Genomic DNA, 25510 nt, shown 5'->3' with positions numbered 1-25510 from the left:
GAATAAGTAGTCCAGAATACTAAAAGGGGAACTCTATACATAGTCAAACTCTTTACTTTTCTTCCCTGTTTAGGAGGAGAGAAGAATACTAATAATGTTTCAGTTTTTGCTTACATTTAATTTTACATGGGACAGGGACATACTTTACTGGGGACGCCCATTCAGAAATGGCAATTTTATCATTGGAATGTGATACAAAATGAGGCAACAGTGTGCTTTAGGACCATGCAGACTCCTCCGAGTGGTCGGGTAGACTGTTTGGAGTGTTAATCCGACTGGATAAAATAAAAAAACATACAAAACCAAAGTTGCGCCCTTGACAAGGGAGATAATATTTTATTAATTTGTTGAACAGGCACATATTGCAGCACCAAGCTGAACTGCTAGGAGAGTCAAGGAAGTTTCATAGCTACATTTCTAATGTACAGTACATGGATTTTCATATACAGTGTCCCGAAACCTTTACATTCAGTGTTCATATCTTTCTCTCTCAGAGCATAAGCCCCCCGCCAGCGCCCGGCAGTCCATCATCTCAGAGAAGAGTGACGCTACACCCCCCTACCACTCCTCCCCCCGCCCCTCTCTCTCTCACTCCTCGCCCCGCCCCTCCTTCTACGCCTCCCAGAATGCTTTGGGGCGTGGCGGTGACGGGAGTTGCTGTCCTTCAGTCTGGACGACACCTTCAGAGAGATGAATGAGTTCCAGGAAGACCCACCCCTTTTCCTGGAGGAGGGGAGCTGGGAGGGGGTGGAGTCAGAGGTCTGTGACCCAACCCTGACTCTGCTCAACATGCATCACTTCCAGGTGAGAGGTCAAAGAACCACTGTTTTGAAATTGAAGAGATTTAGGGTTTTTTGTCTGGTTTGTATAGTTGTATTTGTTTTTTAATTCACTGTTGATTGTCAATAAAGTAATCTATTACATTAATTTTCCATCCTCTCCTCTCCTCTCCTCTCCTCTCCTCTCCTCTCCTCTCCTCTCCTCTCCTCTCCTCTCCTCTCATCTCATCTCATCTCATCTCTCTCTCCTCTCCTCTCCTCTCCTCTCCTCTCCTCTCCTCTCCTCTCCTCTCCTCTCCTCTCCTCCAGGAGGACTTCCTGCCCCTCTATGACCTAAACCACTCCTTCCTGTGGCTGACGTTCTCAGGACAGAGTGAGGATGAGTTACTGGGCCATCTGGAGATTGTCAGGGAGGGGGCTAAGAGAACGGGCATGGCCTGGGCACACCGACGGGCATGCTTCCTACTGGGGAGGCTCTGCGCCAAGAAGCTCAAGTACTCCCAGGTAGGGCAGAAGGGAGGAACACTGGAGTATGTACACATGCACACACACATTTCCGAATACACACACAAACACACATACATAATATGTTAATTTAAGAGCACTAAAAGTTCATTTAAGAGCACACATATGAGTGTGCTCTTAAATGAACTTAAATGTTAATCTCCCATCCCTCTCTCCCAGGCCCGTGTGTATTACGAGGAAGCCCTTGGCGTCTCTGTGGACGGTTTCTCTGACCTCCCTCTCCTCATCGCCCTCTACACCAACCTCACAGCCATCTACCTCAAACAGAAAATGGCCGACAAGCTGCCCCCGACCCTGGAGAAGGCCAGTGCTCTGCTCCTCTGTCTCCCCAGACACACCTTCACCTCCCTGGATGAGTTTGAGCTGCTGATGCTGGTGCTGCGGAGGTCTGTGGTGGAAGGGGACAAACACCTGGAGGCACGGGTCTGTTACCTCACCGCCAGCCTCTTCCTCCTCCTTAGGTTGGTGTTGTCTGTGTTGTCAATGCTCCCAAATGGCATCCAATTCCCTATATAGTGCAATTCTTTTGACCAGGTCCCATAGTGCTCTGGTCAAAAATAGTGCACTATATAGTGAATAGGGTGCCATGTTGGACACAACCTATGTCCTTTGTTTCGATATATCTGTGAAAAGTTTGTTATAAATCAAATATATAGTTATTATTTGTACGATTATTAATATAGAAAGATAGATGACGCCCTGCCCTTCGCGGAGCGCCTCCAGTTCCTCACCGTTACCCTGTCTGCTGAGGAGGGGCGCCCCATCGCCCCCCTGGACCTCAACTGGCTCCTGTCCCGGCTCTACCACCGTAAATACATGCCCTACCTGGCCCTGGCATCACTCAGCCTTGACTCTGGACAGGAGTACTCACTACAGGACGCCTTCCACAGGATAGAACTGTTCAGCAGGAACTCGGTAGGCTATGGTTTGTTTGTTTGTTAGGCATTCTAATATTCCAAAAACAAATGACATATTGATACAAAGTATACAACAGACACATTGGAAAAATCCGACACAGAAACCAAAAAAATCAAAATAACATATCGTTCTTTAAATGTTTTACATGTACATTTTCCATAGGTGCGTCTGAATCCGCGATGGAAAGAGGGGACGTCTCTCCTCCCCGCCCAGATCGTGGTGTATCTTCAGCAGGCTCTGGCCATTGCGGAGCGGAGTGAGGACCTTAAGACCCAGAGGGACCTGTGTCTGGGCTTGGCCTGTGTGTACCAGCAACACGGCGCCCTGGTGAAGGCCCTGCCCTGTGCCCAGCAGGCTGTACAGACCGGGGGAGGTATCAACGAGGAGGAGGGGTTTGAGGCTTCAGTACTGCTGGGATGGTTGTTAGTCCTGACGGGAGAGCCTGAGAGGGGACAGCACACCCTGCAGCCACTACTGCAGTCTCTACAGGTAACTACAGTCTCTACAGGTAACGACAGTCTCTACAGGTAACTACAGTCTATACAGGTAACGACAGTCTCTACAGGTAACTACAGTCTCTACAGCTAACTGCAGTCTCTACAGGTAACTACAGTCTCTACAGGTAACTACAGTCTCTACAGGTAACTACGGTCTCTAAAGGTAACTACGGTCGCTAAAGGTAACTACGGTCTCTACAGGTAACTACAGTCTCTACAGGTAACTACAGTCTCTACAGGTAACTACAGTCTATACAGGTAACTACAGTCTATACAGGTAACGACAGTCTCTACAGGTAACGACAGTCTCTACAGGTAACCACAGTCTCTACAGGTAACTACAGTCTATACAGGTAACGACAGTCTCTACAGGTAACTACAGTCTCTACAGCTAACTGCAGTCTCTACAGGTAACTACAGTCTCTACAGGTAACTACGGTCTCTACAGGTAACTACGGTCTCTACAGGTAACTACGGTCGCTAAAGGTAACTACGGTCTCTACAGGTAACTACAGTCTCTACAGGTAACTACGGTCTCTACAGGTAACTACGGTCGGTACAGGTAACTACGGTCTCTACAGGTAACTACGGTCTCTACAGGTAACTACAGTGGCTACAGGTAACTACAGTCTCTACAGGTAACTACAGTCTCTACAGGTAACTACAGTCTCTACAGCTAACTGCAGTCTCTACAGGTAACTACAGTCTCTACAGGTAACTACAGTCTCTACAGGTAACTACGGTCTCTAAAGGTAACTACAGTGGCTACAGGTAACTACAGTCTCTACAGGTAACTACAGTCTATACAGGTAACGACAGTCTCTACAGGTAACTACAGTCTCTACAGCTAACTGCAGTCTCTACAGGTAACTACAGTCTCTACAGGTAACTACGGTCTCTACAGGTAACTACAGTATCTACAGGTAACTACGGTCTCTACAGGTAACTACAGTCTGTACAGGTAACTACGGTCTCTACAGGTAACTACGGTCTCTACAGGTAACTACAGTGGCTACAGGTAACTACAGTCTCTACAGGTAACTACAGTCTCTACAGGTAACTACAGTCTCTACAGATAACTGCAGTCTCTACAGGTAACTACAGTCTCTACAGGTAACTACAGTCTCTACAGGTAACTACGGTCTCTAAAGGTAACTACAGTGGCTACAGGTAACTACAGTCTCTACAGGTAACTACAGTCTATACAGGTAACGACAGTCTCTACAGGTAACTACAGTCTCTACAGCTAACTGCAGTCTCTACAGGTAACTACAGTCTCTACAGGTAACTACGGTCTCTACAGGTAACTACAGTCTCTACAGGTAACTACGGTCTCTACAGGTAACTACGGTCTGTACAGGTAACTACGGTCTCTACAGGTAACTACGGTCTCTACAGGTAACTACAGTGGCTACAGGTAACTACAGTCTCTACAGGTAACTACAGTCTCTACAGGTAACTACAGTCTCTACAGCTAACTGCAGTCTCTACAGGTAACTACAGTCTCTACAGGTAACTACAGTCTCTACAGGTAACTACGGTCTCTAAAGGTAACTACAGTGGCTACAGGTAACTACAGTCTCTACAGGTAACTACAGTCTATACAGGTAACGACAGTCTCTACAGGTAACTACAGTCTCTACAGCTAACTGCAGTCTCTACAGGTAACTGCAGTCTCTACAGGTAACTACGGTCTCTACAGGTAACTACGGTCTCTAAAGGTAACTACAGGTAACTACAGTCTCTACAGGTAACTACGGTCTCTACAGGTAACTACGGTCTCTACAGGTAACTACGGTCTCTAAAGGTAACTACAGTTGCTACAGGTAACTACAGTCTCTACAGGTAACTACAGTCTCTACAGCTAACTGCAGTCTCTACAGGTAACTACAGTCTCTACAGGTAACTACAGTCTCTACATGTAACTACAGTTGCTACAGGTAACTACAGTCTCTACAGGTAACTACAGGTAACTGCAGTCTCTACAGTCTCTACAGCTAACTGCAGTCTCTACAGGTAACTACAGTCTCTACAGGTAACTACAGTCTCTACATGTAACTACAGTTGCTACAGGTAACTACAGTCTCTAAAGGTAACTACAGTTTCTACAGGTAACTACAGTCTCTACAGGTAACTACAGTCTCTACAGGTAACTACAGTGGCTACAGGTAACTACAGTCTCTACAGGTAACTACAGTCTCTACAGGTAACTACAGTCTCTACAGCTAACTGCAGTCTCTACAGGTAACTACAGTCTCTACAGGTAACTACAGTCTACTCTACAGGTAACTACGGTCTCTAAAGGTAACTACAGTGGCTACAGGTAACTACAGTCTCTACAGGTAACTACAGTCTATACAGGTAACGACAGTCTCTACAGGTAACTACAGTCTCTACAGCTAACTGCAGTCTCTACAGGTAACTACAGTCTCTACAGGTAACTAACGGTCTCTACAGGTAACTACAGTCTCTACAGGTAACTACGGTCTCTACAGGTAACTACGGTCTGTACAGGTAACTACGGTCTCTACAGGTAACTACGGTCTCTACAGGTAACTACAGTGGCTACAGGTAACTACAGTCTCTACAGGTAACTACAGTCTCTACAGGTAACTACAGTCTCTACAGCTAACTGCAGTCTCTACAGGTAACTACAGTCTCTACAGGTAACTACAGTCTCTACAGGTAACTACGGTCTCTAAAGGTAACTACAGTGGCTACAGGTAACTACAGTCTCTACAGGTAACTACAGTCTATACAGGTAACGACAGTCTCTACAGGTAACTACAGTCGCTACAGCTAACTGCAGTCTCTACAGGTAACTGCAGTCTCTACAGGTAACTACGGTCTCAACAGGTAACTACGGTCTCTAAAGGTAACTACGGTCTCTACAGGTAACTACGGTCTCTACAGGTAACTACGGTCTCTACAGGTAACTACGGTCTCTAAAGGTAACTACAGTTGCTACAGGTAACTACAGTCTCTACAGGTAACTACAGTCTCTACAGCTAACTGCAGTCTCTACAGGTAACTACAGTCTCTACAGGTAACTACAGTCTCTACATGTAACTACAGTTGCTACAGGTAACTACAGTCTCTACAGGTAACTACAGTCTCTACAGCTAACTGCAGTCTCTACAGGTAACTACAGTCTCTACAGGTAACTACAGTCTCTACATGTAACTACAGTTGCTACAGGTAACTACAGTCTCTAAAGGTAACTACAGTTTCTACAGGTAACTACAGTCTCTACAGGTAACTACAGTCTCTACAGGTAACTACAGTCTCAACAGGTAACTACAGTTGCTACAGGTAACTACAGTCTCTACAGGTAACTACAGTCTCTACAGGTAACTACAGTCTCTACAGGTAACTACAGTTGATACAGGTAACTACAGTTGATACAGGTAACTACAGCCTCTAAAGGTAACTACAGTTTCTACAGGTAACTACAGTCTCTAAAGGTAACTACAGTCTCTACAGGTAACTACAGTCTCTACAGGTAACTACAGTTGCTACAGGTAACTACGGTCTCTAAAGGTAACTACAGTTTCTACAGGTAACTACAGTTTCTACAGGTAACTACAGTTGCTACAGGTAACGACAGTCTCTACAGGTAACTACAGTCGCTACAGCTAACTGCAGTCTCTACAGGTAACTACAGTCTCTACAGGTAACTACGGTCTCTACAGGTAACTACGGTCTCTAAAGGTAACTACGGTCTCTACAGCTAACTGTAGTCTCTACAGGTAACTACAGTCTCTACAGGTAACTACAGTTGCTACAGGTAACTAGGGTCTCTACAGGTAACTACGGTCTCTACAGGTAACTACAGTCTCTACAGATAACTACAGTATCTACAGGTAACTACAGTCTCAACAGGTAACTACAGTCTCTACAGGTAAATACAGTCTCTACAGCTAACTACAGTCTCTACAGGTAACTGCGGTCTCTACGGGTAACTACAGTCTCTACAGGTAACTACAGTCTCTACAGGTAACTACAGTGTCTACAGGAAACTTAAGTCTCTACAGATAACTACAGTCTCTACAGGTAACTGAAGTCTCTACAGGTAAATACAGTCTCTACATGTAACTCTACATGTAACTACAGTCTCTCTCGTATCCAAGATAATTGTGTAGTTTAGAGTGTGTAGTTTTAGAGTGATTATCTTAATTTACCGAGGTTAGCTAGCCAGCTATTTGTCGTCCTTAACGTAGGAGACACTGCTAGCTAGCCAACAGCTAGCCAACGTCTTCCGAACAGAACTTCCGCACTCAACAATCCGGTCGCATTTCGCTTCGCTCCACAGGTAGTATCACATTTTTCATTTCATTTCATTACAGTACAACGGCTTGATTTGTTTGATCGTAGCTAGCTACATAGCTAGGTACATAGCCGTCTTTGTATCAAAGTTAATTGTGTAGTCTTGAGCGATTTCCTAGGTTAGCTAGCCAGCTATTGTCGTTCTTTTAGCAACGTAACGTAATCAACACTGCTAGCTAGCCAGCTAGCCCCGAATAACAGCACAGTAGCACAGTAGAAACTATTACACTCGGAACGACTTGATTAGTGTAGTGTCAACAACGCAGACACTGCCAGCTAGCCTACATAGTCAACAACGCAGCCTCTGCCAGCTAGCCTACTTCAGCAGTACTGTATCATTTTAATCATTTTAGTCAATAAGATTCTTGCTACGTAAGCTTAACTTTCTGAACACTCGAGACGTGTAGTCCACTTGTCATTCCAATCTCCTTTGCATTAGCGTAGCCTCTTGTGTAGCCTGTCAACTATGTGTCTGTCTATCCCTGTTCTCTCCTCTCTGCACAGACCATACAAACGCTCCACACCGCGTGGCCGCGGCCACCTAATCTGGTGGTCCCAGCGCGCACGACCCACGTGGAGTTCCAGGTCTCCGGTAGCCTCTGGAACTGCCGATCTGCGGCCAACAAGGCAGAGTTCATCTCAGCCTATGCCTCCCTCCAGTCCCATCGACTTCTTGGCACTGACGGAAACATGGATCACCACAGACAACACTGCTACTCCTACTGCTCTCTCTTCGTCTGCCCACGTGTTCTCGCACACCCCCGAGAGCTTCTGGTCAGCGGGGTGGTGGCACCGGGATCCTCATCTCTCCCAAGTGGTCATTCTCTCTTTCTCCCCTTACCCATCTGTCTATCGCCTCCTTTGAATTCCATGTTGTCACAGTTACCAGCCCTTTCAAGCTTAACATCCTTATCATTTATCGCCCTCCAGGTTCCCTCGGAGAGTTCATCAATGAGCTTGATGCCTTGATAAGCTCCTTTCTGAGGACGGCTCACCTCTCACAGTTCTGGGCGACTTTAACCTCCCCACGTCTACCTTTGACTCATTCCTCTCTGCCTCCTTCTTTCCACTCCTCTCCTCTTTTGACCTCACCCTCTCACCTTCCCCCCTACTCACAAGGCAGGAAATACGCTCGACCTCATCTTTACTAGATGCTGTTCTTCCACTAACCTCATTGCAACTCCCCTCCAAGTCTCCGACCACTACCTTGTATCCTTTTCCCTCTCGCTCTCATCCAACACTTCCCACACTGCCCCTACTCGGATGGTATCGCGCCGTCCCAACCTTCGATCTCTCTCCCCCGCTACTCTCTCCTCTTCCATCCTATCATCTCTTCCCTCTGCTCAAACCTTCTCCAACCTATCTCCTGATTCTGCCTCCTCAACCCTCCTCTCCTCCCTTTCTGCATCCTTTGACTCTCTATGTCCCCTATCCTCCAGGCCGGCTCGGTCCTCCCCTCCCGCTCCGTGGCTCGACGACTCATTGCGAGCTCACAGAACAGGGCTCCGGGCAGCCGAGGCGGAAATGGAGGAAAACTCGCCTCCCTGCGGACCTGACATCCTTTCACTCCCTCCTCTCTACATTTTCCTCTTCTCTCTCTGCTGCTAAAGCCACTTTCTACCACTCTAAATTCCAAGCATCTGCCTCTAACCCTAGGAAGCTCTTTGCAACCTTCTCCTCCCTCCTGAATCCTCCTCCCCCTCCCCCTCCTCCCTCTCTGCAGATGACTTCGTCAACCATTTTGAAAAGAAGGTCGACGACATCCGATCCTCGTTTGCTCAGTCAAACGACACCGCTGGTTCTGCTCACACTGCCCTACCCTGTGCTCAGACCTCTTTCTCCCCTCTCTCTCCAGATGAAATCTCGCGTCTTGTGACGGCCGGCCGCCCAACAACCTGCCCGCTTGACCCTATCCCCTCCTCTCTTCTCCAGACCATTTCCGGAGACCTTCTCCCTTACCTCACCTCGCTCATCAACTCATCCCTGACCGCTGGCTACGTCCCTTCCGTCTTCAAGAGAGCGAGAGTTGCACCCCTTCTGAAAAAACCTACACTCGATCCCTCCGATATCAACAACTACAGACCAGTATCCCTTCTTTCTTTTCTCTCCAAAACTCTTGAACGTGCCGTCCTTGGCCAGCTCTCCCGCTATCTCTCTCAGAATGACCTTCTTGATCCTAATCAGTCAGGTTTCAAGACTAGTCATTCAACTGAGACTGCTCTTCTCTGTATCACGGAGGCGCTCCGCACTGCTAAAGCTAACTCTCTCTCCTCTGCTCTCATCCTTCTAGACCTATCGGCTGCCTTCGATACTGTGAACCATCAGATCCTCCTCTCCACCCTCTCCGAGTTGGGCATCTCCGGCGCGGCCCACGCTTGGATTGCGTCCTACCTGACAGGTCGCTCCTACCAGGTGGCGTGGCGAGAATCCGTCTCCACACCACGTGCTCTCACCACTGGTGTCCCCCAGGGCTCTGTTCTAGGCCCTCTCCTATTCTCGCTATACACCAAGTCACTTGGCTCTGTCATAACCTCACATGGTCTCTCCTATCATTGCTATGCAGACGACACACAATTAATCTTCTCCTTTCCCCCTTCTGATGACCAGGTGGCGAATCACATCTCTGCATGTCTGGCAGACATATCAGTGTGGATGACGGATCACCACCTCAAGCTGAACCTTGGCAAGATGGAGCTGCTCTTCCTCCCGGGGAAGGACTGCCCGTTCCATGATCTCGCCATCACGGTTGACAACTCCATTGTGTCCTCCTCCCAGAGCGCTAAGAACCTTGGCGTGATCCTGGACAACACCCTGTCGTTCTCAACTAACATCAAGGCGGTGGCCCGTTCCTGTAGGTTCATGCTCTACAACATCCGCAGAGTACGACCCTGCCTCACACAGGAAGCGGCGCAGGTCCTAATCCAGGCACTCGTCATCTCCGGTCTGGATTACTGCAACTCGCTGTTGGCTGGGCTCCCTGCCTGTGCCATTAAACCCCTGCAACTCATCCAGAACGCCGCAGCCCGTCTGGTGTTCAACCTTCCCAAGTTCTCTCACGTCACCCCGCTCCTCCGCTCTCTCCACTGGCTTCCAGTTGAAGCTCGCATCCGCTACAAGACCATGGTGCTTGCCTACGGAGCTGTGAGGGGAACGGCACCTCAGTACCTCCAGGCTCTGATCAGGCCCTACACCCAAACAAGGGCACTGCGTTCATCCACCTCTGGCCTGCTCGCCTCCCTACCACTGAGGAAGTACAGTTCCCGCTCAGCCCAGTCAAAACTGTTCGCTGCTCTGGCCCCCCAATGGTGGAACAAACTCCCTCACGACGCCAGGACAGCGGAGTCAATCACCACCTTCCGGAGACACCTGAAACCCCACCTCTTTAAGGAATACCTAGGATAGGACAAAGTAATCCCTCTCACCCCCCTTAAAAGATTTAGATGCACTACTGTTCCACTGGATGTCATAAGGTGAATGCACCAATTTGTAAGTCGCTCTGGATAAGAGCGTCTGCTAAATGACTTAAATGTAAATGTAAATGTACATGTAACTACAGTATCTGCAGATAACTACAGTCTCTACAGATAACTACAGTGTCTACAGGTACCTACAGTCGCTACAGGTAAATACAGTGTCTACAGGTAACTACAGTCTCTACAGGTAACTACAGTCTCTACAGGTAACTACCGTCTCCGCAGGTAACTACAGTCTCTACAGGTAACTACAGTGTCTACAGGTAAATACAGTCTCTACAAGTAACTACAGTGTCTACAGGTAACTGAAGTCTCTACAGATAACTACAGTCTCTACAGGTAAATACAGTCTCTACAGGTAACTGCAGTCTTTATAGGTAGCAGGAACAAGGTAGCAGCTCTGCCTTGCCTCCTTCTCGTGTTACAGTAGTTTTTAACAGGACTTGTAAAGATCTTGTAATCAATGAATCAATCATACCTCTATCTCCTCTCCTTTCTTTCAGGGAACCGACAGCCCGACCCAGAGGGGAGTGGTCCACAACCTGCTGGCTCTGTGTCTGCGGCGACAGGGTCGCATCGCAGAGGCCGGAAGCCACCTACACCACGCCCTCACCATCTCCAGGGAGAGTGGCAACCAGAGGAACCAGGCCCTGGCCCTCGCCAACCTGGGCTGCCTGGCACTGGGCGTGGGGGCACCCACACTGGCAGAACGATTCCTATTCAGGTCAGCAAGGAGGGAGGGTGTGTGGGGCGGATGGGGCAGTGGGGCAGTTGTGTGTGTGAACAGTAGGTGGATGCTTACGTCCGTGAGTGGTATGTATATCTACATGGTTGTAACCTGCTGAGTGAGACTGGTCTGTATCTCTACATGGTTGTAACCTGCTGAGTGAGACTAGTCTGTATCTCTACATAGTTGTAACCTGCTGAGTGAGACTGGTCTGTATATCTACATGGTTGTAACCTCCTGAGTGAGACTGGTCTGTATCTCTACATGGTTGTAACCTGCTGAGTGAGGCTGGTCTGTATATCTACATGGTTGTAAACTGCTGGGTGGGACTGGTCTGTATATCTACATGGTTGTAACCTGCAGAGTGGGACTGGTCTGTATATCTACATGGTTGTAACCTGCAGAGTGGGACTGGTCTGTATATCTACATGGTTGTAACCTGCAGAGTGGGACTGGTCTGTATATCTACATGGTTGTAACCTGCAGAGTGAGACTGGTCTGTATATCTACATGGTTGTAACCTGCTGAGTGAGACTGGTCTGTATCTCTACATGGTTGTAACCTGCTGAGTGAGACTGGTCTGTATATCTACATGGTTGTAACCTGCTGAGTGAGACTGGTCTGTATATCTACATGGTTATAACCTGCTGAGTGAGACTGGTCTGTATATCTACATGGTTGTAACCTGCTGAGTGGGACTGGTCTGTATCTACATGGTTGTAACCTGCTGAGTGAGACTGGTCTGTATATCTACATGGTTGTAACCTGCTGAGTGAGACTGGTCTGTATATCTACATGGTTGTAACCTGCTGAGTGAGACTGGTCTGTATATCTACATGGTTGTAACCTGCTGAGTGAGACTGGTCTGTATATCTACATGGTTGTAACCTGCTGAGTGTGACTGGTCTATATATCTACATGGTTGTAACCTGCTGAGTGAGACTGGTCTGTATATCTACATGGTTGTAACCTGCTGAGTGAGGCTGGTCTGTATCTCTACATGGTTGTAACCTGCTGAGTGAGACTGGTCTGTATCTCTACATGGTTGTAACCTGCTGAGTGGGACTGGTCTGTATATCTACATGGTTGTAACCTGCTGAGTGAGACTGGTCTGTATCTCTACATGGTTGTAACCTGCTGAGTGAGGCTGGTCTGTATCTCTACATGGTTGTAACCTGCTGAGTGGGACTGGTCTGTATCTACATGGTTGTAACCTGCTGAGTGAGGCTGGTCTGTATATCTACATGGTTGTAACCTGCTGAGTGGGACTGGTCTGTATATCTACATGGTTGTAACCTGCTGAGTGAGGCTGGTCTGTATCTCTACATGGTTGTAACCTGCTGAGTGGGACTGGTCTGTATCTACATGGTTGTAACCTGCTGAGTGAGGCTGGTCTGTATATCTACATGGTTGTAATCTACATGGTTGTAACCTGCTGAGTGAGGCTGGTCTGTATCTCTACATGGTTGTAACCTGCTGAGTGGGACTGGTCTGTATCTACATGGTTGTAACCTGCTGAGTGAGGCTGGTCTGTATATCTACATGGTTGTAACCTGCTGAGTGAGACTGGTCTGTATATCTACATGGTTGTAACCTGCTGAGTGAGGCTGGTCTGTATATCTACATGGTTGTAACCTGCAGAGTGGGACTGGTCTGTATATCTACATGGTTGTAACCTGCAGAGTGAGACTGGTCTGTATATCTACATGGTTGTAACCTGCTGAGTGAGACTGGTCTGTATCTCTACATGGTTGTAACCTGCTGAGTGAGACTGGTCTGTATATCTACATGGTTGTAACCTGCTGAGTGAGACTGGTCTGTATATCTACATGGTTATAACCTGCTGAGTGAGACTGGTCTGTATATCTACATGGTTGTAACCTGCTGAGTGGGACTGGTCTGTATCTACATGGTTGTAACCTGCTGAGTGAGACTGGTCTGTATATCTACATGGTTGTAACCTGCTGAGTGAGACTGGTCTGTATATCTACATGGTTGTAACCTGCTGAGTGAGACTGGTCTGTATATCTACATGGTTGTAACCTGCTGAGTGAGACTGGTCTGTATATCTACATGGTTGTAACCTGCTGAGTGTGACTGGTCTATATATCTACATGGTTGTAACCTGCTGAGTGAGACTGGTCTGTATATCTACATGGTTGTAACCTGCTGAGTGAGGCTGGTCTGTATCTCTACATGGTTGTAACCTGCTGAGTGAGACTGGTCTGTATCTCTACATGGTTATAACCTGCTGAGTGGGACTGGTCTGTATATCTACATGGTTGTAACCTGCTGAGTGAGACTGGTCTGTATCTCTACATGGTTGTAACCTGCTGAGTGAGGCTGGTCTGGTCTGTAACCTCTGAGTCTATCTACATGGTTGTAACCTGCTGAGTGAGGCTGGTCTGTATATCTACATGGTTGTAACCTGCTGAGTGGGACTGGTCTGTATATCTACATGGTTGTAACCTGCTGAGTGAGGCTGGTCTGTATCTCTACATGGTTGTAACCTGCTGAGTGGGACTGGTCTGTATCTACATGGTTGTAACCTGCTGAGTGAGGCTGGTCTGTATATCTACATGGTTGTAACCTGCTGAGTGAGACTGGTCTGTATATCTACATGGTTGTAACCTGCTGAGTGAGGCTGGTCTGTATATCTACATAGTTGTAACCTGCAGAGTGGGACTGGTCTGTATCTCTACATGGTTGTAACCTGCTGAGTGGGACTGGTCTGTATATCTACATGGTTGTAACCTGCTGAGTGGGACTGGTCTGTATATCTGCATGGTTGTAACCTGCTGAGTGGGACTGGTCTGTATATCTACATAGTTGTAACCTGCTGAGTGAGACTGGTCTGTATATCTACATGGTTGTAACCTGCTGAGTGAGACTGGTCTGTATATCTACATGGTTGTAACTTGCTGAGTGAGACTGGTCTGTATCTACATGGTTGTAACCTGCTGAGTGAGACTGGTCTGTATCTCTACATGGTTGTAACCTTCTGAGTGAGGCTGGTCTGTATATCTACATGGTTGTAACCTGCTGAGTGGGACTGGTCTGTATATCTACATGGTTGTAACCTGCTGAGTGAGACTGGTCTGTATCTACATGGTTGTAACCTGCTGAGTGAGACTGGTCTGTATCTACATGGTTGTAACCTGCTGAGTGAGACTGGTCTGTATCTCTACATGGTTGTAACCTGCTGAGTGAGACTGGTCTGTATCTCTACATGGTTGTAACCTGCTGAGTGAGGCTGGTCTGTATCTCTACATGGTTGTAACCTGCTGAGTGAGACTGGTCTGTATCTCTACATGGTTGTAACCTGCTGAGTGAGACTGGTCTGTATCTCTACATGGTTGTAACCTGCTGAGTGGGACTGGTCTGTATATCTACATGGTTGTAACCTGCTGAGTGAGACTGGTCTGTATATCTACATGGTTGTAACCTGCTGAGTGAGACTGGTCTGTATATCTACATGGTTGTAACCTGCTGAGTGAGACTGGTCTGTATCTCTACATGGTTGTAACCTGCTGAGTGGGACTGGTCTGTATATCTACATGGTTGTAACCTGCTGAGTGGGACTGGTCTGTATATCTACATGGTTGTAACCTGCTGAGTGGGACTGGTCTGTATATCTACATGGTTGTAACCTGCTGAGTGGGACTGGTCTGTATATCTACATGGTTGTAACCTGCTGAGTGGGACTGGTCTGTATCTACATGGTTGTAACCTGCTGAGTGAGACTGGTCTGTATATCTACATGGTTGTAACCTGCTGAGTGAGACTGGTCTGTATATCTACATGGTTGTAACCTGCTGAGTGGGACTGGTCTGTATCTACATGGTTGTAACCTGCTGAGTGAGACTGGTCTGTATATCTACATGGTTGTAACCTGCTGAATGGGACTGGTCTGTATCTACATGGTTGTAACCTGCTGAGTGGGACTGGTCTGTATATCTACATGGTTGTAACCTGCTGAGTGGGACTGGTCTGTATATCTACATGGTTGTAACCTGCTGAGTGAGACTGGTCTGTATATCTACATGGTTGTAACCTGCTGAGTGAGGCTGGTCTGTATATCTACATGGTTGTAACCTGCTGAGTGAGACTGGTCTGTATATCTACATGGTTGTAACCTGCTGAGTGAGACTGGTCTGTATATCTACATGGTTGTAACCTGCTGAGTGAGACTGGTCTGTATATCTACATGGTTGTAACCTGCTGAGTGAGACTGGTCTGTATATCTACATGGTTGTAACCTGCTGAGTGAGACTGGTCTGTATATCTACATGGTTGTAACCTGCTGAGTGAGACTGGTCTGTATATCTACATGGTTGTAACCTGCTGAGTGTGACTGGTCTGTATCTCTACATGGTTGTAACCTGCTGAGTGAGACTGGTCTGTATATCTACATGGTTGTAACCTGCTGAGTGAGACTGGTCTGTATATCTACATGGTTGTAACCTGCTGAGTGAGACTGGTCTGTATATCTACATGGTTGTAACCTGCAGAGTGAGACTGGTCTGTATATCTACATGGTTGTAACCTGCTGAGTGAGACTGGTCTGTATCTCTACATGGTTGTAACCTGCTGAGTGAGACTGGTCTGTATATCTACATGGTTGTAACCTGCTGAGTGAGACTGGTCTGTATATCTACATGGTTGTAACCTGCAGAGTGGGACTGGTCTGTATCTCTACATGGTTGTAACCTGCTGAGTGAGGCTGGTCTGTATATCTACATGGTTGTAACCTGCTGAGTAAGACTGGTCTGTATATCTACATGGTTGTAACCTGCTGAGTGAGACTGGTCTGTATATCTACATGGTTGTAACCTGCTGAGTGAGACTGGTCTGTATATCTACATGGTTGTAACCTGCTGAGTGAGACTGGTCTGTATATCTACATGGTTGTAACCTGCTGAGTGGGACTGGTCTGTACATGGTTGTAACCTGCTGAGTGAGACTGGTCTGTATATCTACATGGTTGTAACCTGCTGAGTGAGACTGGTCTGTATCTACATGGTTGTAACCTGCTGAGTGGGACTGGTCTGTATCTACATGGTTGTAACCTGCTGAGTGAGACTGGTCTGTATCTCTACATGGTTGTAACCTGCTGAGTGGGACTGGTCTGTATATCTACATGGTTGTAACCTGCTGAGTGAGACTGGTCTGTATATCTACATGGTTGTAACCTGCTGAGTGAGACTGGTCTGTATATCTACATGGTTGTAACCTGCTGAGTGAGACTGGTCTGTATCTCTACATGGTTGTAACCTGCTGAGTGAGACTGGTCTGTATCTCTACATGGTTGTAACCTGCTGAGTGGGACTGGTCTGTATATCTACATGGTTGTAACCTGCTGAGTGGGACTGGTCTGTATATCTACATGGTTGTAACCTGCTGAGTGGGACTGGTCTGTATCTACATGGTTGTAACCTGCTGAGTGGGACTGGTCTGTATCTACATGGTTGTAACCTGCTGAGTGAGACTGGTCTGTATATCTACATGGTTGTAACCTGCTGAGTGAGACTGGTCTGTATATCTACATGGTTGTAACCTGCTGAGTGGGACTGGTCTGTATATCTACATGGTTGTAACCTGCTGAGTGAGACTGGTCTGTATATCTACATGGTTGTAACCTGCTGAGTGGGACTGGTCTGTATATCTACATGGTTGTAACCTGCTGAGTGGGACTGGTCTGTATATCTACATGGTTGTAACCTGCTGAGTGGGACTGGTCTGTATATCTACATGGTTGTAACCTGCTGAGTGAGACTGGTCTGTATATCTACATGGTTGTAACCTGCTGAGTGAGACTGGTCTGTATATCTACATGGTTGTAACCTGACTGGTCTGTATATCTACATGGTTGAGACTGGTCTGTATATCTACATGGTTGTAACCTGCTGAGTGAGACTGGTCTGTATATCTACATGGTTGTAACCTGCTGAGTGAGACTGGTCTGTATATCTACATGGTTGTAACCTGCTGAGTGAGACTGGTCTGTATATCTACATGGTTGTAACCTGCTGAGTGAGACTGGTCTGTATCTCTACATGGTTGTAACCTGCTGAGTGAGACTGGTCTGTATCTCTACATGGTTGTAACCTGCTGAGTGAGACTGGTCTGTATATCTACATGGTTGTAACCTGCTGAGTGAGACTGGTCTGTATATCTACATGGTTGTAACCTGCTGAGTGGGACTGGTCTGTATATCTACATGGTTGTAACCTGCTGAGTGAGGACTGGTCTGTATCTCTACATGGTTGTAACCTGCTGAGTGGGACTGGTCTGGTCTGTTGTAACCTGCAGTGGGCTGGTCTGTATATCTACATGGTTGTAACCTGCTGAGTGAGACTGGTCTGTATATCTACATGGTTGTAACCTGCTGAGTGAGACTGGTCTGTATATCTACATGGTTGTAACCTGCAGAGTGGGACTGGTCTGTATATCTACATGGTTGTAACCTGCTGAGTGGGACTGGTCTGTATATCTACATGGTTGTAACCTGCTGAGTGGGACTGGTCTGTATCTACATGGTTGTAACCTGCTGAGTGAGACTGGTCTGTATATCTACATGGTTGTAACCTGCTGAGTGAGACTGGTCTGTATATCTACATGGTTGTAACCTGCTGAGTGAGACTGGTCTGTATATCTACATGGTTGTAACCTGCTGAGTGAGACTGGTCTGTATATCTACATGGTTGTAACCTGCTGAGTGAGACTGGTCTGTATCTCTACATGGTTGTAACCTGCTGAGTGAGACTGGTCTGTATATCTACATGGTTGTAACCTGCTGAGTGTGACTGGTCTATATATCTACATGGTTGTAACCTGCTGAGTGAGACTGGTCTGTATCTACATGGTTGTAACCTGCTGAGTGAGACTGGTCTGTATATCTACATGGTTGTAACCTGCTGAGTGAGGCTGGTCTGTATCTCTACATGGTTGTAACCTGCTGAGTGAGACTGGTCTGTATCTCTACATGGTTGTAACCTGCTGAGTGAGACTGGTCTGTATCTCTACATGGTTGTAACCTGCTGAGTGAGACTGGTCTGTATCTCTACATGGTTGTAACCTGCTGAGTGAGACTGGTCTGTATCTCTACATGGTTGTAACCTGCTGAGTGGGACTGGTCTGTATATCTACATGGTTGTAACCTGCTGAGTGAGACTGGTCTGTATATCTACATGGTTGTAACCTGCTGAGTGAGACTGGTCTGTATATCTACATGGTTGTAACCTGCTGAGTGAGACTGGTCTGTATCTCTACATGGTTGTAACCTGCTGAGTGGGACTGGTCTGTATATCTACATGGTTGTAACCTGCTGAGTGGGACTGGTCTGTATATCTACATGGTTGTAACCTGCTGAGTGGGACTGGTCTGTATATCTACATGGTTGTAACCTGCTGAGTGGGACTGGTCTGACATGGTTGTAACCTGCTGAGTGGGACTGGTCTGTATCTACATGGTTGTAACCTGCTGAGTGAGACTGGTCTGTATATCTACATGGTTGTAACCTGCTGAGTGAGACTGGTCTGTATATCTACATGGTTGTAACCTGCTGAGTGGGACTGGTCTGTATCTACATGGTTGTAACCTGCTGAGTGAGACTGGTCTGTATATCTACATGGTTGTAACCTGCTGAGTGGGACTGGTCTGTATCTACATGGTTGTAACCTGCTGAGTGGGACTGGTCTGTATATCTACATGGTTGTAACCTGCTGAGTGGGACTGGTCTGTATATCTACATGGTTGTAACCTGCTGAGTGAGACTGGTCTGTATATCTACATGGTTGTAACCTGCTGAGTGAGGCTGGTCTGTATATCTACATGGTTGTAACCTGCTGAGTGAGACTGGTCTGTATATCTACATGGTTGTAACCTGCTGAGTGAGACTGGTCTGTATATCTACATGGTTGTAACCTGCTGAGTGAGACTGGTCTGTATATCTACATGGTTGTAACCTGCTGAGTGAGACTGGTCTGTATATCTACATGGTTGTAACCTGCTGAGTGAGACTGGTCTGTATATCTACATGGTTGTAACCTGCTGAGTGAGACTGGTCTGTATATCTACATGGTTGTAACCTGCTGAGTGTGACTGGTCTGTATCTCTACATGGTTGTAACCTGCTGAGTGAGACTGGTCTGTATATCTACATGGTTGTAACCTGCTGAGTGAGACTGGTCTGTATATCTACATGGTTGTAACCTGCTGAGTGAGACTGGTCTGTATATCTACATGGTTGTAACCTGCTGAGTGAGACTGGTCTGTATATCTACATGGTTGTAACCTGCTGAGTGAGACTGGTCTGTATCTCTACATGGTTGTAACCTGCTGAGTGAGACTGGTCTGTATATCTACATGGTTGTAACCTGCTGAGTGAGACTGGTCTGTATATCTACATGGTTGTAACCTGCAGAGTGGGACTGGTCTGTATCTCTACATGGTTGTAACCTGCTGAGTGAGGCTGGTCTGTATATCTACATGGTTGTAACCTGCTGAGTAAGACTGGTCTGTATATCTACATGGTTGTAACCTGCAGAGTGGGACTGGTCTGTATATCTACATGGTTGTAACCTGCTGAGTGAGACTGGTCTGTATATCTACATGGTTGTAACCTGCTGAGTGAGACTGGTCTGTATATCTACATGGTTGTAACCTGCTGAGTGGGACTGGTCTGTATATCTACATGGTTGTAACCTGCTGAGTGAGACTGGTCTGTATCTCTACATGGTTGTAACCTGCTGAGTGAGACTGGTCTGTATCTACATGGTTGTAACCTGCTGAGTGGGACTGGTCTGTATATCTACATGGTTGTAACCTGCTGAGTGAGACTGGTCTGTATCTCTACATGGTTGTAACCTGCTGAGTGGGACTGGTCTGTATATCTACATGGTTGTAACCTGCTGAGTGAGACTGGTCTGTATATCTACATGGTTGTAACCTGCTGAGTGAGACTGGTCTGTATATCTACATGGTTGTAACCTGCTGAGTGAGACTGGTCTGTATCTCTACATGGTTGTAACCTGCTGAGTGGGACTGGTCTGTATATCTACATGGTTGTAACCTGCTGAGTGGGACTGGTCTGTATATCTACATGGTTGTAACCTGCTGAGTGGGACTGGTCTGTATATCTACATGGTTGTAACCTGCTGAGTGGGACTGGTCTGTATATCTACATGGTTGTAACCTGCTGAGTGGGACTGGTCTGACATGGTTGTAACCTGCTGAGTGAGACTGGTCTGTATATCTACATGGTTGTAACCTGCTGAGTGAGACTGGTCTGTATATCTACATGGTTGTAACCTGCTGAGTGGGACTGGTCTGTATCTACATGGTTGTAACCTGCTGAGTGAGACTGGTCTGTATATCTACATGGTTGTAACCTGCTGAGTGGGACTGGTCTGTATCTACATGGTTGTAACCTGCTGAGTGGGACTGGTCTGTATATCTACATGGTTGTAACCTGCTGAGTGGGACTGGTCTGTATATCTACATGGTTGTAACCTGCTGAGTGAGACTGGTCTGTATATCTACATGGTTGTAACCTGCTGAGTGAGACTGGTCTGTATATCTACATGGTTGTAACCTGCTGAGTGAGACTGGTCTGTATATCTACATGGTTGTAACCTGCTGAGTGAGACTGGTCTGTATATCTACATGGTTGTAACCTGCTGAGTGAGACTGGTCTGTATATCTACATGGTTGTAACCTCTGTGAGACTGGTCTGTATATCTACATGGTTGTAACCTGCTGAGTGAGACTGGTCTGTATATCTACATGGTTGTAACCTGCTGAGTGAGACTGGTCTGTATATCTACATGGTTGTAACCTGCTGAGTGTGACTGGTCTGTATCTCTACATGGTTGTAACCTGCTGAGTGAGACTGGTCTGTATCTACATGGTTGTAACCTGCTGAGTGGGACTGGTCTGTATATCTACATGGTTGTAACCTGCTGAGTGAGACTGGTCTGTATATCTACATGGTTGTAACCTGCTGAGTGAGACTGGTCTGTATATCTACATGGTTGTAACCTGCTGAGTGAGACTGGTCTGTATATCTACATGGTTGTAACCTGCTGAGTGAGACTGGTCTGTATATCTACATGGTTGTAACCTGCTGAGTGAGACTGGTCTGTATATCTACATGGTTGTAACCTGCTGAGTGAGACTGGTCTGTATCTCTACATGGTTGTAACCTGCTGAGTGAGACTGGTCTGTATATCTACATGGTTGTAACCTGCTGAGTGAGACTGGTCTGTATATCTACATGGTTGTAACCTGCAGAGTGGGACTGGTCTGTATCTCTACATGGTTGTAACCTGCTGAGTGAGGCTGGTCTGTATATCTACATGGTTGTAACCTGCTGAGTAAGACTGGTCTGTATATCTACATGGTTGTAACCTGCTGAGTGAGACTGGTCTGTATATCTACATGGTTGTAACCTGCTGAGTGAGACTGGTCTGTATATCTACATGGTTGTAACCTGCTGAGTGGGACTGGTCTGTATATCTACATGGTTGTAACCTGCTGAGTGAGACTGGTCTGTATATCTACATGGTTGTAACCTGCTGAGTGAGACTGGTCTGTATATCTACATGGTTGTAACCTGCTGAGTGGGACTGGTCTGTATCTACATGGTTGTAACCTGCTGAGTGGGACTGGTCTGTATATCTACATGGTTGTAACCTGCTGAGTGAGACTGGTCTGTATATCTACATGGTTGTAACCTGCTGAGTGAGACTGGTCTGTATCTACATGGTTGTAACCTGCTGAGTGAGACTGGTCTGTATCTCTACATGGTTGTAACCTGCTGAGTGAGACTGGTCTGTATATCTACATGGTTGTAACCTGCTGAGTGAGACTGGTCTGTATATCTACATGGTTGTAACCTGCTGAGTGAGGCTGGTCTGTATCTCTACATGGTTGTAACCTGCAGAGTGAGACTGGTCTGTATATCTACATGGTTGTAACCTGCTGAGTGAGACTGGTCTGTATCTCTACATGGTTGTAACCTGCTGAGTGAGACTGGTCTGTATATCTACATGGTTGTAACCTGCTGAGTGAGACTGGTCTGTATATCTACATGGTTGTAACCTGCAGAGTGGGACTGGTCTGTATCTCTACATGGTTGTAACCTGCTGAGTGAGACTGGTCTGTATATCTACATGGTTGTAACCTGCTGTAAGACTGGTCTGACATGGTTGTAACCTGTGAGTGGGACTGGTCTGTATATACATGGTTGTAACCTGCTGAGTGAGACTGGTCTGTATATCTACATGGTTGTAACCTGCTGAGTGAGACTGGTCTGTATATCTACATGGTTGTAACCTGCTGAGTGAGACTGGTCTGTATATCTACATGGTTGTAACCTGCTGAGTGAGACTGGTCTGTATCTCTACATGGTTGTAACCTGCTGAGTGAGACTGGTCTGTATCTACATGGTTGTAACCTGCTGAGTGGGACTGGTCTGTATCTACATGGTTGTAACCTGCTGAGTGAGACTGGTCTGGTCTGTATCTCTACATGGTTGTAACCTGCTGAGTGGGACTGGTCTGTATATCTACATGGTTGTAACCTGCTGAGTGAGACTGGTCTGTATATCTACATGGTTGTAACCTGCTGAGTGAGACTGGTCTGTATATCTACATGGTTGTAACCTGCTGAGTGAGACTGGTCTGTATCTCTACATGGTTGTAACCTGCTGAGTGGGACTGGTCTGTATATCTACATGGTTGTAACCTGCTGAGTGGGACTGGTCTGTATATCTACATGGTTGTAACCTGCTGAGTGGGACTGGTCTGTATATCTACATGGTTGTAACCTGCTGAGTGGGACTGGTCTGTATATCTACATGGTTGTAACCTGCTGAGTGGGACTGGTCTGTATCTACATGGTTGTAACCTGCTGAGTGAGACTGGTCTGTATATCTACATGGTTGTAACCTGCTGAGTGAGACTGGTCTGACTACATGGTTGTAACCTGCTGAGTGGGACTGGTCTGTATCTCACATGGTTGTAACCTGCTGAGTGAGACTGGTCTGTATATCTACATGGTTGTAACCTGCTGAGTGGGACTGGTCTGTATCTACATGGTTGTAACCTGCTGAGTGGGACTGGTCTGTATATCTACATGGTTGTAACCTGCTGAGTGGGACTGGTCTGTATATCTACATGGTTGTAACCTGCTGAGTGAGACTGGTCTGTATATCTACATGGTTGTAACCTGCTGAGTGAGGCTGGTCTGTATATCTACATGGTTGTAACCTGCTGAGTGAGACTGGTCTGTATATCTACATGGTTGTAACCTGCTGAGTGAGACTGGTCTGTATATCTACATGGTTGTAACCTGCTGAGTGAGACTGGTCTGTATATCTACATGGTTGTAACCTGCTGAGTGAGACTGGTCTGTATATCTACATGGTTGTAACCTGCTGAGTGAGACTGGTCTGTATATCTACATGGTTGTAACCTGCTGAGTGTGACTGGTCTGTATCTCTACATGGTTGTAACCTGCTGAGTGAGACTGGTCTGTATATCTACATGGTTGTAACCTGCTGAGTGAGACTGGTCTGTATATCTACATGGTTGTAACCTGCTGAGTGAGACTGGTCTGTATATCTACATGGTTGTAACCTGCTGAGTGAGACTGGTCTGTATATCTACATGGTTGTAACCTGCTGAGTGAGACTGGTCTGTATCTCTACATGGTTGTAACCTGCTGAGTGAGACTGGTCTGTATATCTACATGGTTGTAACCTGCAGAGTGGGACTGGTCTGTATCTCTACATGGTTGTAACCTGCTGAGTGAGGCTGGTCTGTATATCTACATGGTTGTAACCTGCTGAGTAAGACTGGTCTGTATATCTACATGGTTGTAACCTGCTGAGTGAGACTGGTCTGTATATCTACATGGTTGTAACCTGCTGAGTGAGACTGGTCTGTATATCTACATGGTTGTAACCTGCTGAGTGGGACTGGTCTGTATATCTACATGGTTGTAACCTCCTGAGTGAGACTGGTCTGTATATCTACATGGTTGTAACCTGCTGAGTGAGACTGGTCTGTATCTACATGGTTGTAACCTGCTGAGTGGGACTGGTCTGTATCTACATGGTTGTAACCTGCTGAGTGGGACTGGTCTGTATATCTACATGGTTGTAACCTGCTGAGTGAGACTGGTCTGTATATCTACATGGTTGTAACCTGCTGAGTGAGACTGGTCTGTATCTACATGGTTGTAACCTGCTGAGTGAGACTGGTCTGTATCTCTACATGGTTGTAACCTGCTGAGTGAGACTGGTCTGTATATCTACATGGTTGTAACCTGCTGAGTGAGACTGGTCTGTATCTCTACATGGTTGTAACCTGCTGAGTGAGACTGGTCTGTATATCTACATGGTTGTAACCTGCTGAGTGAGGCTGGTCTGTATCTCTACATGGTTGTAACCTGCTGAGTGAGACTGGTCTGTATCTCTACATGGTTGTAACCTGCTGAGTGAGACTGGTCTGTATCTCTACATGGTTGTAACCTGCTGAGTGGGACTGGTCTGTATATCTACATGGTTGTAACCTGCAGAGTGGGACTGGTCTGTATATCTACATGGTTGTAACCTGCTGAGTGAGACTGGTCTGTATATCTACATGGTTGTAACCTGCTGAGTGAGACTGGTCTGTATATCTACATGGTTGTAACCTGCTGAGTGGGACTGGTCTGTATATCTACATGGTTGTAACCTGCTGAGTGAGACTGGTCTGTATCTCTACATGGTTGTAACCTGCTGAGTGAGACTGGTCTGTATCTACATGGTTGTAACCTGCTGAGTGAGACTGGTCTGTATCTACATGGTTGTAACCTGCTGAGTGAGACTGGTCTGTATATCTACATGGTTGTAACCTGCTGAGTGAGGCTGGTCTGTATCTCTACATGGTTGTAACCTGCTGAGTGAGACTGGTCTGTATCTACATGGTTGTAACCTGCTGAGTGGGACTGGTCTGACATGGTTGTAACCTGCTGAGTGAGACTGGTCTGTATCTACATGGTTGTAACCTGCTGAGTGAGACTGGTCTGTATCTACATGGTTGTAACCTGCTGAGTGGGACTGGTCTGTATCTCTACATGATTGTAACCTGCTGAGTGAGACTGGTCTGTATCTCTACATGGTTGTAACCTGCTGAGTGAGACTGGTCTGTATCTACATGGTTGTAACCTGCTGAGTGGGACTGGTCTGTATATCTACATGGTTGTAACCTGCTGAGTG

The 25510-nt window shown here is 46.7% G+C and overlaps 1 protein-coding gene across 1 annotated transcript in view; it reads left to right on the top strand.

Annotated features, from left to right (window-relative positions):
• LOC115126125 (SH3 domain and tetratricopeptide repeat-containing protein 2-like) overlaps nt 1–25510 on the top strand; it is a 51513-nt gene that overhangs the window by 13390 nt on the left and 12613 nt on the right. The window contains 7 exon segments of the mRNA XM_065018420.1: nt 495–649; nt 652–804; nt 1089–1283; nt 1464–1765; nt 1988–2219; nt 2385–2711; nt 11022–11242. Coding sequence (XP_064874492.1) covers nt 495–649; nt 652–804; nt 1089–1283; nt 1464–1765; nt 1988–2219; nt 2385–2711; nt 11022–11242 — 1585 coding nt within the window.

This window comes from Oncorhynchus nerka, linkage group LG5 (genome assembly GCF_034236695.1).
Source record: "Oncorhynchus nerka isolate Pitt River linkage group LG5, Oner_Uvic_2.0, whole genome shotgun sequence".
Taxonomy (NCBI): Eukaryota; Metazoa; Chordata; class Actinopteri; order Salmoniformes; family Salmonidae; genus Oncorhynchus; species Oncorhynchus nerka.
This window is presented reverse-complemented; position numbering and strand designations above follow the sequence as displayed.